Below are 14,608 nucleotides of genomic sequence, written 5' to 3'. Positions count from 1 at the left end.
AGGTTACAGACAGCAGTGAGGATAAAGATATTTCCTGGGTTGGGACGACAGTGAGCAGTATCTGATGAAAATGACGGTATCCTTTAAAGCTTAGAGTAATTTGTCTTACTAAATTTACTCAAGGGTTGGTGATTAAAAACTGAGTCCGCTGAATAAATGTGGAAGATCACTGAGAAGATTAAGATAAAAGGTGAGGACTTAAATTGCCTCCGAGCAAAGTCGAGTTCATATTTCCATAAATATCTTATGAATGAAAAACTGCAGTTACTAACCACTTTGCTTATCTATGTACAATATACAGTACACATTTTGGTTAATGTCTTCAGTATATTCCTAATAATATTTGAAAATAATCATTACAGGGGGCCTACACTAGGTTTTTATGGTGCATTGTTCCAGTACCCAGATCTGGTGAGAAAATCTGGAACAAGACTGAGATACACTTTGTATGCTAGGTGCTTCATCCCAAACTGCACAGTGGCCAAAAATAAAGAAAATTGCAGTTGTTGCTGTGTGTGAACATCTGGAAGCGTGCAAATATGAAAAAAAAAAAAACAGGGTGGTAACAAAACAGCATTATGCACACTCTGACAGATAAATAGTTTAAAAATTTGCATAAACATGCATCATGGTTATGGGGGAATCACAAAGCGGTAATGTGTGAAATCCTTTTGGCAGCTTTATTTTGGCTGACCTGCCGTGGTGTGTGTGGCTCCTGGTAGCTGGGCAAGATCTTCAGCACGACGCTGCCGCTGGCCTCCTTCAGCATCTCCTGCAGCACTTTGGGGTCATTGCCCACCTCCTTGCCATTCACCTCCTTGATGATGTCACCAACGTGCAGCAGACCCTGCTGGTCGATCATGCCGCCATGGAGGATTCTGGCGATCACCAGCTCGCCGCTCTCCACACGAAATGTTACTCCCTGTGCACATACACATTAATGCAACAGCTGAACTCCTGAGAGCAATTAAAGGGGCATTACGTTATCTCTGAACTTACAGCCTTTATCGACCTCCATACGTGGCCAAGGACTGCTGAGCACTTGAAAATGCTAGTAGGTGCTTGTGTGTGCATGTGTGTCTGTGTGTGTGTGTATTTGAAACTCCAGAGAGTCGGGGCCAGAAATAAGTGAGTTTTGAAAGCCAGAAATCTCTGCATCTCATGAAGTCACTGCTGGGTGTCCTTGGTATCAGTCAATAAGCCTGTAAACCCCCTGCTGATAAATCATTGCCATTTTGTTCTGTGTGGCAGTTAAAATCTTACTTATTGCCCTTTTAAACAATACCACAAACAGGAGCCATTAAGCTGAGTGCATAAGCTGCTCTTAAACCACAAATCAAGCCATTTAATAAGGAATTTTATCCGTTTGCAGTTTACATTTTCATATTGGCCGGCCTAGCGGGAATCGAACCCATAACCATTAAGAGTCATCATTCCAAGCTCTGTCCTACACACTGACCTACAAATGACCAAAATGGGTAATTCTTTAACCGAGTGGTCTTACCAGGTGCTCTCCAGACACTTTACGGATGCCCACCATCCTCACTGCATCAGGTGGCACCGGCTGGTTGTTGAGGGCAGCATCCATGAAGGAACAGGGGCTCGGAGGAGGGGTCTCATAGCTTTTGGACGCCACCGAATCATGGGTCTCCATGAGGGACTGTGGGCCGGTGAGTGATAGAAACTTTGATGATGATGATGACGACAGAATTTTTATTATGTTATCGTGCATAAATATGATCAGGCAGTCGGGCTTTGGTCGGCACAATACAGTTACATAAACTTAACTATGCACAGCAGCATGAACATCTGTCAATTATAGCAATGGTGTGAGAGATAATTCTTGTTCTCCAAACCTGGAAGTGGGGCTCCCTCAGGATGCGGACCAACTCATCGGCTACCTGGCTCCTTTGTGTGAGCGGGTCGAGTTCCTTGAGGATGTCCTGGACCAGCTCCACGTTGTTCTCTCTCACAGCCTCTAGCTTGGGCTCCTCAAAGCGCTCATGGGCCTGGGGTTTGATGAGCATAAAATAAGACAAGAGATCATGTCTAGACTCATATTTCTGCCCCAGGGAGGGTGAGAAGTTTCATTTTCCCATCCTAAGTACAATGGCAATTCTATTCCCTGATATGCACTGTACTTTCTTTTCCTTCTCACGTCTCTCCTCTATACTCCTAATATTCTAATATAATATATATCCCACTGTCTGAATAAAGCCAGTAAAACCAGTCACTAAAAAGCAATTTATAACTTTGAGGTGCATTAGTGTACCAGCTCAATGAGCAGTTAATCCTCCTTGACCAATTACTAATGAAATATTTTCCAACTTCTGCCGGCGTATTTGTTATGATTTAGTAACACTGTAAAGGGCTCAATAAGTTCAAGACAAGAAGTACTGCAACCTGAAAACAACTACTGCATAAAACAACACACAGCCTCTGCTCATATATCTTGACTGAAAAATGCTACATCCAGAAAACAAAGCACAAACTTGGGTCAAATCTTGTCTCCTGTGGATCGTTCCCTGTGTGCTGCTGAAGCATAAATTTTTCAGGAAACATGAATTTTTCACTTTCACTTTCTCTGGTGCCAAGGACACAGGGGTCTGTGGTTATTGGACATGGCTTCCATACCTCTGATCCAGGGTCACCGATGCAAAATAAATGACTCTGTCCTTTCCTGCCAAGTGCCCTCCCCTCTGAATCACAAGGGTGTCATTGGATGTCAGAGGAGATCATTTGTTTTTGTTTGAAATACTTTTATCAGCGAACTCAGGACAGCAGGTAATATTTCTTCAATAGATGTGAGCCCAGCTTAAGTATTTACACTGAAATGCAGTAGACATTAATCATAGAAAAATAAAATGAACACATATTTCAGCCATGAAACCCATATTGCGTAAGTATCATCAGTATAGAGTTTGGGAACAGCACTAACTAATTTCATTAACTGCATAATGACACAGGCCAGCAAACCTTAATTACATATCAACAGTTTGTCCAAACCGCATACACCATAAATAATGCACGGAAGTATAATTTGCAGCTGTAGAATTATTTGCAGCTGTAGAGCGTGCTGTCTTGTTTATGAAGATTCACATTGTCAGGCAATCCCACCGAGGAATTCTCTGGTGGGTCTGTCAACTACTCTGGCAGTTACCATGTTTGTTTGAGTAGGAGAGTCCCTGCTGAGAGACAGGATATGGTGCACAAACACACACACAGACACACAAATAGATACACAGGCACACACAAAAATCACTGCATGCTCAGTCACACACACACACACACACACACACATGCACACACACAGACAAAAATGATCTCATGCGCTCAAGCACACACATGGACACAAACTGTCACATGCAGACTTGCACACACGACACACACGGATGCACGTATGCATGCTCAGCTTGCGCCCACTCACACACACGCAGAGTCTTGCAGCCCTGTTCAGCGATACTGCAGCAGGACCTTGCTCGCTCGGTGTCTTGGCAGAAGCCTTGGCAACCTGACGGAGCAAGCTGTCAGTGTCTGGCCATTGGACAGCACAACATCACGGATGCTGTAGCCTAGTGAATCACTGCCGAATACCTCGGCTCTGACACAGAATCTAATCTGCTGGTTACTTTTCAGACAAAATGTTGATGGGAACTTTGTTAAAGGGCCAATAAGTACAATTTTTACTGCCTTATACTACACAGTGACCATAAAGCCTCTGTTGATGGGGTTGGATCCATACCAACAACCCAACAGTAACCCTGCCATAAGCTGAGATTTTTAGCTTTTAAAACTCACGTCATGGCTCCTACTCTTGTTTTGGCACACAAAAAATCACCATCTATTGAAGTTTGAGGAGATATGTTCTATCAATTTTGTAGCAGTTCCCATTGCTCATCGATAGAGGCTGTGTGATAAAAGTCAAAGATTATGCTATGTCCCTTTAAATATTACTTAAATAAATGGTGATAGGGATGTTTAATATGTTGGCTTTGAGTTGTTTTATTTAATGAAGATCTTCACTCAGTGTATTGAGGAAGCAGAACAAGGATGGAGGTGCATTAGTTTTACTGCTTTGTTATTAAAGGCTATAGTGAAGCTTTGTGCTTAATAACAGAGTAAATATTGGTATTTTCCACTCAGGATGTGACAATTTGGCCCTGGAAGTCTGAAAGGAGCTGCACTGAGTAATTTTACTGTCATTTTCTGCCATCTAAAAAGCCCCTGCCATTGACTTCAGATGTTTGGAGAAGGCTGCTACAGAAATGCACAACTTACCTCCCTGTGTGTTGCATGGACAAAGACACTTAACCTGTGTTTCAACTGGCGCTGGAGTGAGCAGATAATGACACAGTTTTCATTTTTGGGTGAACTGCTCCTTTGAGTGCTACTTGCTCTATGTTGAAGCAACTGGCTCCATAAGAGTCAAATTGTAAATACGCTGTTTAAAAGACATTAACTAATTCTTTCAATCATACTATAATGAGATGCTAATCTCTGGGATTCAATCACTTTGAACATAATGAGAGAACTGTTTTTTTAAGAGTAACGTGTTTTGTATGCAAGAGGTTTTGCAGCATCAGACTGCCTTGTTTTGGAGGCCAATGGGCAATACTTTTGCATATCAGAGTTTCATTTACAAGGAAATGAGATGACCTGGGAGTTAGGTTAAAAATATACAGACCACCTGACTTAATGCCTAAAGGCAAGTGCCAGCTCCTTCAGCTGTCTTAAATGCTTCAATGGTCTTGATAGCTCTGTTAGATACGGAGCTAAGCAGTGACTCTGTGCCAGAGACATAATTGATAATGATCTAGCACTGTAGAAGCTCTTTTGCATGGCGATAGCTCCTGCTGTCGATATCTACTCATTGTGGGACTAATCATCTTTTAGACTCATTAGAGAATTGTGAGTTGTGCTGATTGCATCATTCTCTTGTGAGTGTGGTGCAATCAGCACGATTCATTGGAGTCACTATGGCATATGCATACACGGACAAAGACTCTCTTTTTCTCTCTTTCTCTCACCATGTTCTTTCTCCCACTCAGTACATTAAGTGTTGATAGATCCACCACTGAGCTTAAGAAAAACTATAATCTTGAAAGTCCTTTTCACATTCGTCATCTTCCTTACTGTCACAGCTAGCATGAGCACATTAATCTTTCATGTGAATACTCATAAATACGCCGGCATGAACGGGCTCACGCACTCGAAAGAACACATTCTGACACATACACAAACAAATAAGAAGCATGCTTTCATATACACACATACATCTGCACCAAGGGGAAATCAATCAGCCTTGAGCAGTCAGAGAGAGAAAAAAGGAGGGAGAGAGGGAGAGAGAGAGAGAGAGAGGGAAAGGGACTGAGGGAGAAATAGGAATGGAAACGAGCAGATGAGGCTCTGTCCCTCAGTGAGATGGGAGGCATTTGATGCAGAGCTCCCTAATGCCCCCTGTGGATTGTATATCCCCTCCTTTTTCCCTGAGATCTGCCTCTGAATTACTGAGTGAGACCACACAGCCCTTTGCCTCCTGCCCTGCCCTCTCTTATGAAAAGTGGCCCACAGACCCGTGTAACTCCCGGGACCGAGCAACCTCAAGGCCCCAACGAGCTCACTGCCTCTGTATATTAAATGGATGTGAACTCCTGACACAACACCGATAACACCCACTGGGCAATACCACAATGATAAATGTGGTTATCCATACTAATGTGAATGTTGACAGCAGAAACATCAGGCAAGCAATGAATTTAAGGATGTGCACTGCATCTGTACTTTTTCCCCCATCCATTCTTCTGCAACAGAAATGCACTTTTTCTTTCTACTACTCTTGCTTTTGAAAAAGTCCAAACTCTAAAATGACACCGAATTTGAAATAGTGCTACTGGCAAGAAAGGGAAGGGGGAGAGAGCTTCAACAGCTGAGTAAGAACACATGACAGAGCGAGATGAAACTTTGGGAAGCCTGTCTGCAACCACTGAGCTTCTTCACTCAACTTGTTCCACTTCAAAAAGCCCTAAGCCATAAAAACAAAGCAAGCAGCTCTCCTCCGTGTGACGCTGGATAACAAGTTGTGATGGTGTTCAACATGGGAGCTTCTCAGGAGGAGAGTCATTTAAAATGACTTGTATTAGGGTAATTTCATTCATAAAAAACTCCGACTGAAACAAGCCTCTTAGTCAGGGAAAGAAATAAAGTATGTAAACGTAGGGCTGTGGATTATGGGCGGCAAACAACAAAACAGTTTTAGTGTTGTGAAAAAAAATATGAGGAACTATTTCACTTTCTGCATATTTGCACATTTTTAAGATTGAATATAATGCAAAAAAAAAGATATGACACAACAGTCTGGTGCTTAATATGTCTGGTGTCGAAGGCAATCAAACATGCAATCTTCAGCTGTGAAAAAGTAATTGTCGGCTACATTCAGAGTCCATGACATTGACTGTGAAAATAGGAATCATGGAATAATGATCAGCGAGGTGAGAACAGCAAGGGAAAAAACACTGCTGAGTAAGAGGAACATAAATCATAAAAGCTTATTTTAAGTTTGTGAAAAAGGTCCTGGGTTATCGTCAAGGATTCTGGATGAATATTTAATGGACACAGAAGAATTTTTTACTTTTGGGCTGACATGGACCCCAGACATCCACTGATTAAACATGGCAGTAGTGGCATTATGGCTTAGCGATGCTTTGCCATTATTGAAGGATCTATGAATTTTGTAGTTGAAGTTTGCAGGAGAAATGTCAAGCCATCCATCTGTGTCAGGCACCAAGACAATCCAAAACAGACAAGCAAGTTTGCATTGAAATGGTTTAAGAATTTTAAAGATTTGGAACGGCCTGGTCAAAGTCCAGAACAAAACCCCACTGTGATGTGGCAAGACCTGAAACAGGCAGATCATGCTTGTTCAGTTCAGAGAGTCCCACTGCTACAGCAAGCGTTGGTCGCTGCCAAAGATGGTATAATCACATAGGATTTGTCTGCTGCACAGCTTTATTTAATAAATACTGAAAAAGTATCAGTCTTTGCATTTGTTCACACAGGGACCCTTTTTATCAGATAACAATGTACATTTTTGGTTGACGATCAGATAACATTCAGAGGCAAAGCTGTGCACAAAAGGAGAAAATCAGATAGGGAACGAAGATGTTCTTATGGCATTGTAGCTGTGAATGTATTTGCTATGTATTTTTGTGTCTACATGTACAGCCTTGGAGGAAAAAAAGAAGCTTTTTTTGAAGCCAGTTGAAACAACAAAGGAATGCTGGGCATCCAGTTTCTGAGTTTTCTTGGACGAAGGCTTGATGTCCTTAGAGAAACCACTGATTTGCTTCCAGTGATTTTCCATTCAGGACTAGGTATAATCCAGTGTCTGGGCACCTGTCCAACTGAGGCCCATGCAAATGCAACATGAATTTGAAAATGGATCTTGTTTATCCTTCCTGATATACAGGGGGTGCACAAAATAAAGGAAACACCTAACAATATATGAATACTGGGTTGCCAAGAATGGAGTTCATCCTGGTGAAAGCACCCCTGAATTTGTTTAGCGGTGTGTATGGAGCCATCGTCGGCTTGCAACATGGGAACACCAAGAGGGAGCAGCGCTTGCACTGCAGGGTGCATTAAATGGCCTCATTCCCTGGCTGTTATATAGCCATGTAGAGCAATTACCTGACCTAGTGACTGCAGCGACATGACTGCTCACACTATTACAGATCCAAAAATATGTTCTTTTTTTTACATTTGGCAACAGACATCATAGGCAGAAGGCACCAGTTTGCTTTCTTCAGACATATCATAATGTGGGCATGAAGGAAAAAGGAAAAGGGAAAAAAAAAAAACATGATTAGACCATAAAACTTTTGCCCACAGCTCAGAGCTGCAGGTTTGTTGAGATTGTGTCCTGGAGGCTTTGGCTCAGTTTTGTGGTCATTTGTAAAACCATATTTTTGTGGTGTGTAGCAACTATCGTGTTATGGGTCTGCCTACCCCTTTCAAAGAGCTTCACATTTTGCTCATTTTCAACTTAGTATCAACTTTGTATCCGTTGAGTTTTACAATTGAGTCAATGATGATGCTTCACTTCATATAAACCAGGGTTAGGGCTGGGTACTAAGTTGGTAATAAGCTGAATATTAATATTGGACAGTCCAATTAAAGTGTTAAAGCTTTGACTTGTTCCCGCTGTCCGTCTTTGGTCATGCAGTTTGTCGATATCTGGCATATGATTTGATTTAAGTTGTCTTTGCCACATTAAATTATCCTGCTGTTTTTCTCACCGATGCACCTGCAAATTTCAGTGCCAATTGCTGGGCCTCATTAAACTCTCATCTCCACCATGTTGCTTTGAAAACTCTCAAAAAAGTGATTGCTCGACCTCTTTTGAAGCTGATGCACCACTACATGGCACTCGGCTTAATTGGAGTTGCCTTTGTGGCTGCCTTTGTAATTGCAGTTGAGTTACATCAAAGCTGAAGTCATTTTTCATGTGTGGTTCCTCTTAGTTTGTCCACCTGTGCACACAGGACATCTCTGCACTCTTACACAAACACACACAAACACACACATTCTCCAACATACACATACTGGTGTGTAATATCTACTCACCACTGGGCTCTCCATGATGCCTTTAAGGAAGATGAGGTCAAGGTCATTGGCAGTTGTGGAGCTGGTGCTGTCGCTCAGTGTGTCCAGGACCTGATGCATGGCTACACACACACACACACACACACACACACACACAGGAAAAAAAGAACAGATAGCTTATTTCGCTTCACTCCCTACCCTATTCTGCTGCTACTCATGGGAAACAGGCTGAGCAGATGTGCTCAAACAGAAAGAGAGTGAGGGAGATACTGAGACAGAGAGAGACTTTACAACAGTTCACCGTACATGACAGAGAATGTGGAGAATAAGAGAAGACTGGAGGAAAAGTGAGAGAGAGGGAGTGTGCAGAGAGAATAGGAGCTGTCTCACATCCTTTCCCTGGCAATTTCGCCCCTGTCAGTCACTCTCCTCTTAAGTCTGTCAGAAGTAGCAGTATCTTTCCCTTACCACTCCCTGCACTTCCTCTCTCCTTCCCGTTCTCTCTGTCTGTCTCTCACATGCAAACAAACGCACTCTGGCTTTACAAAAAAAAAAAAAAAATTATACTGTGTATCAAGATAATGAATTACTATGTATGTCAGTCTCCACAGCATGATTTCTTACTCTGAGCTTTCAGAAGAAATGTAGAGGGAATAACATGATAATGCTTACAATTTGACTGGTCTGCATAGAATGAAAGAATTGTTTTTATGTATTGCTTAGCAGGGATTTCACACAGCACCAGACTACTTTGTTTGGAGGCCACCTGGGACTTCATGTGGATATTGCAGAAGCCAATGGCACAATATCTCTTTTTCCCACTTTTTTCCAGTTCACGGAGCCAACTATGTGAGAAGCCTGTGAGGGAAATACAAGCACACTCACACAGCCTCGTCAGCCAGACATGAAATCAAACTGCTGGACCACAAACATCACCAGATACGATGACAACTCTATCAGCGGATGCAAGTGAAACGATGTCAATCACTCAGTGAGGGTCACTGAAGGTTCAGGGAGGGATCAAAGCATCTCCACTAGCTTTGAAACTGTGGTATAAAGATAGCAAGCACACTAACACTACCTCACAAGAAGAACTAATCGCAGCCGAACTGATTGGCATGAGAGTGGGCATTTATTCACAGAGCAACCTTCTTCTGCTGCAATTTAACTCAAAAGACGCAGAGCTTTGTTTTATAAGCTAAAAATACAACATTAGCTTTTAATTTATATAAAAGAGGCAGGTTGGTGGTTCACCAGAGCTCCTTTGCTACCTATTTAATTGGAGGTCTCGCACCCTAATAAGGGCATAAAAGAGCACTAAGAGGCAATTGGTCCAATTAGAGAGCAGCTAATCAGTTTTCAGCAACATTAGGGGACTGTGACGGAGCTGGAGTCTGCAGAGACCGGGTTCTGCTTATTAAACATGGAAATGGCTGAAACAGAGGCTAGAGGAGCTGGCATGCTAGTATGCTAACATATTAAAGGATGATTTTTGACTTTCCAGGTGCATAAAGTCTGTTTGACTTTTATTTATTGCAGCATAAAATGCATTGGGTGCAGAGGAATAACACAACCACCAGTAACTGTCACAGTCCTGTCATTTCTGTTTGAGTTTGCTTGACTTTGGTATTGTTCTGTGTGACCTTCCAGTGCTCCTGTAAGCCAGACTTGTGTTTCCCCTGCACACCTGCCCTGTCTTTGTGTTGTTCGCCCTGCCCTTCTTTTACCTGATCATTTCTCAGCCAATCAGCTCCCTGCCTGTTCCCCTGTCCGCCCACCTCTTTCTGATTCCCTGATTAGTTCAGTTTGTATTTTAGCTCAGCTTTCAGTTACTTCTTTGCCAGTTAATCGCCATCCTCAGTTTGACCCCTGCTCGTTGTTCCTGTATCCTCCACTCTACATCCACAGAAAAGACTTTATTGTCAGCATTGTCTCCTGGTCGCATTTGGGTCCACTTGCTTGTTTTTCTTGCAACAGTGACTAAATTAAAAAAGTCTTTAGGGGATCATAGATATAACTTAATATGAGGATTCAGGTTTTCTTATGAAAGGACAGCTAAATAATTATATCTTAACATGAATTAGCCTCTTAAAGCCAAAGATCCATGATTCTAATCTGTGGTCTCATACCGATGCACAGCCCAGAGCTGTTTCACTAGCAACCAACGGCGAAATGACTTGTGGACTTTAATCCTGTGAAAACCATTCTCTTTAATGCCACACTCACCATTTCTGAGTTGATATTCTGCAGAGGTGCAAGTCAGGCTGAAACACAGGTGAAGGAACTGAGGTAAATCCTTCTCTGCGGTTTCTGACTGTGGACAAAAAGAGTGACTGTCCACCGATGCTGACTGTACAGTTGAATAGCTTTGACTGTCAGTCATGTTTAGGACACAACCACACGCGCCTTGAAGTGGGCAGCTGCTCTGGTGGTTGGTGTCATTCAAAACGTCGACGGCATTTCAGCATTTAGTCTATGAGTCTTGCCTTTGTATTGGCTTTTGAGAAGTGGAACGACTCATACTGGAGCAGCTATAGTGGTGTGCGTCTGCATGCATGTATAAACTCTTTATAAACACCACTAAACCAGGCCAAAAATAGATTTCTGCTCACTCACTCTCAAAATATCAGTTACCTCATCACTCCTCTTTAAACACTTTCACAGAAAAATCTCCCAAAAAGCTCTGCTGAGCAATAGAAACATTAATCATTTGCCGGCTCTCTGACAGACCTACACTGCACACAGAGACCCACATCCCACCCTTAGTCAGCTTGTCAAACATGAAGAATAAAGATACCATCCTCATCTTGGCTTGCACTGACGAGAGAGATTATAAGACAGGAAGCCAGCAGAGGAAGAAAGACAGAGGACCTCGGTGATTACACAGTCCACACACCCTCTCTCTCTCTAAACAAATAATTAGATGGACTCTTCCGTAGTGAAGTCCTGTTATTCTCCTGTTTTCCCCCTAACACCAGCTCTGCTCCAGCAGGAAAGCTGCCAGATTTGCGCCTGGCAGAGAACATCAGACCACCAGGCTCGGCTTACAGGTCCTGCATAATTCTCTTTAATCACCGCAAAGTGCCTGTTGTTGCCACATCGGCACTTTTCCTGATGTCAGCTCACCTCCGCTTCGCCTGGACGTGTATAGGGTTTGCCTTCTGGACCCTGTGGAATTGAGAGTTTGACCTAAATTTCTTCTTGATTCCAATCTTTGATTTTTGATGATTTAATTCTTTTTTTTTTATTAGTTGTTTCACTGCTTGTTTACTTTCTGCAAAAAAAGCATTTCATTTAGCAATATGCACTGTACATAAAGCATGTATTCTGCATACATTAGGGCTGGGCAATACATATTGATATTCTGATAATATATTATGATATGACACAGGGGTTTTGGATATTGTGTATCTTGATATGGCATGGCAGTTGTCTTTCCTGGTTTTAAAGTCTGCATTACAGTAAAAGGAGGCAGTTTCTGGGCTGATTAGACTATTATAGCTGCTCTTTTATTCTTCTCTACCTACTTGGTCATCAAATCCATAATTGCAATGATTGTCTAGCAAAACTCTTGAGCATAAATATCTTATGAAGCACCAGTAGTCATCCCTACAAAAGATACTGTGATGTTTGATTTTGTCTAGATTACCGAGCTGTTATATACATGACAAATTAGTTTTTCTGTTTCTTTCACTTTCTCTCAATTTCATCATTTCCCTTCTCTTCCCTTTCTGCTTATTCTTCCCTCCTTTGTGTCTTAATTTATCCCGCCAAGCATTTTGCCTCACACGTTTTCTTTATTTACATTTCTTATTATTTGTCTTGCACTACTCGGCTCTCTCCCTCTCCCCTTCGCTTTGACGCCCCAGTCAAACTTAACAGTCCAGACACTATCAGCACACAATGGGCTTCTCCACAACATATCAAGGATAGAGAAATAAGAAGTCTTGCTGTGCCTTTATATATTTTGCTTGGCGGCTGCAGAGGGATCATGAGAAGGTGAGAATGGGACTCGAGAATAATATCCATTCTTCCAGTGCTGTCTGTTGAGTATGTCTGGGGTTGTTCTATTATTCATAGACATTATTAAAAATCCAACTTGCCCTCCTTCTTGGGTCTGGCTGCCTTTCTTCTATATACACACTGAGATAGGGCTGCTGCCTCTCTTACAGTCCCTGGCATGTATCACAACAAGGAGAGCAGTGGACTGGTCAGGCAGGTCAAGAGACAGGGGGTTGAATTTCACCTCATAATAAAGCTAAGATATTTCTTCTCTTTTTTTTTTTTTTTTTTATCGCCAACTTTCTTTTAAAACAACATTCTGTTTAGAATTCAGGTGGAGTAGTTCATCCTGTGTACAGCTGCTGTCAAAGCTTCCCTCCCATCCGCATAAAATTCCAATGAAGCTGCATAGTAAGGACCACACTGCATTTCTGATCACCAAGGGTATTTATCTTGCTTCTCGCTCCTGTCTCATTTCAGCTCCAAAATACCATGGAGACATTCGTGATATAATATACTCAGTTTGTTTGATCCTCTGGGTCTTTGGAGGTGAGGACTTAGGGAAAATCATTTTTCATCTCAGTGAATCTAAATTCCCTATTCTACACAGTGTAACTTGATACTGTGAGAAATCTCCATTTAGCAGGTGAATGCTGGGGGGCACAAAAGGGGACTAAGGTGTGCATACGGAGCGAGCACAGTCTGGTATAAGACATGCGCTGCACAGAACTTACTCTACCAGGAAAATGCAGAACAGTCATAAGCTCTTTTCATGCCTGAGTAGGTCTTGTTTTCAAAGACAATCTCACTGCTATGCTTCCACTGCATTTAGGGGGGAAAAGGGGGAAAGTCACAGTGGAGCAGGCAGGAGAAATATTATACATCTCAAAAGTCCTCACGAGACTGAGGAGGTGCATACAGAGGCTGGCCAACAGAGAGGTGGAAGAAATGTGTCAGCCAATAAACACAGTAATGATTCATTTACTCTCTCGACTGCTCTGGAGTAAAACTACAGGTGAGGAGGTACTGTATCAGCAATGTGTCATTCAGCTGAAATTACAATAATAACACACTTGCCCTGTGGTGGCCCACTGCATCGCCTCACTACAAAAATTACCATTCTAGCAGCAAACTTGACATCATGACATCAGGGCACATGTAATCACACGGAAACCTTCAAATTAAAGATACTTTTGCCTCTTACAGTCTCATCTACACCTGAGCTCACCTCCATGGAGAGGTACAATTAAACTCAATGTCACGGAGGCAGCCAAACAATCTGGGCTGTTATTGTTTGTGGTTGGAGCACAGCGAGGAACATGAACCTCTTAGCTAGCACTTAGTGGAGGCTGCTCTGTTGCTATGGAGCTGTGGTTAGGGAAACAAATAGAGGGAGGATGGAGAGGGGTGTTGAGGGAAGAAGGTGTTGTAGGAGAGACAGGAGGAAGACAGGGCAGTGGTCTTGGTGTTATTCCACCATGAATTCTCCTGGGCTCTGCATTACAAAGCAGTATGGATCCTTTCTACTCATAGTTTTCGGTACAGTACAGAGCCTAACCTTCTGAAATTTTGGGAAATGAGCATGCACATATATGCTCAGTGCAAGAAAAGTGAGACAAATACAGTCTGTCTCACCATGATCAAAGGAAAGAGACACATAAATAGGTGGTGGGCGTAAAGGGAGCAAATCTACGTTCCCAGAGCCCCGTGTCCCCAATGCCCTATGTTCCCAAGACCATATGTTATCACGGTCCAGTGTTCCCAAGGTCCTATATTCCCAAGGTCCTTTGTTCCCAAGACCATATGTTCCCAAGGTCCGAATGCTCCCAAAGTCCTACGTTCCCAAGATCATATATTACTAGGGTCTTATGCTCCCAAGGTTTTTCATGTGTTCCCAAGATCCTAATGTTCCCCAATTTCATGCACGTTTTCCAACACCATTTCAGATATTATTCACTGAACATCTACTGTTATATTATGCATTTTTTGTTAAAATTCTTTTGAT

At 42.4% G+C, this 14,608-nt stretch overlaps 1 protein-coding gene across 2 annotated transcripts in view; it reads right to left on the bottom strand.

Moving 5' to 3' along the window:
* The window catches only part of mpp2b (MAGUK p55 scaffold protein 2b), a 44,676-nt gene that overhangs the window by 9,882 nt on the left and 20,186 nt on the right, over positions 1-14,608 (bottom strand). For both annotated transcript variants that reach the window (XM_030078286.1, XM_030078285.1), the window contains 4 exons: positions 8,623-8,723; positions 1,857-2,009; positions 1,505-1,660; positions 695-922 (listed from right to left, as the gene is read on the bottom strand). In XM_030078286.1, the coding sequence (XP_029934146.1) occupies positions 695-922; positions 1,505-1,660; positions 1,857-2,009; positions 8,623-8,723 (638 nt within the window). The remainder of the gene's footprint in view (positions 1-694; positions 923-1,504; positions 1,661-1,856; positions 2,010-8,622; positions 8,724-14,608) is intronic.

The sequence above is a fragment of the Myripristis murdjan genome, chromosome 19 (assembly GCF_902150065.1).
Source record: "Myripristis murdjan chromosome 19, fMyrMur1.1, whole genome shotgun sequence".
NCBI lineage: Eukaryota > Metazoa > Chordata > Actinopteri > Holocentriformes > Holocentridae > Myripristis > Myripristis murdjan.
Note: the sequence above shows the minus strand (reverse complement) of the source record. Positions and strands in the feature narration are given on the sequence as shown.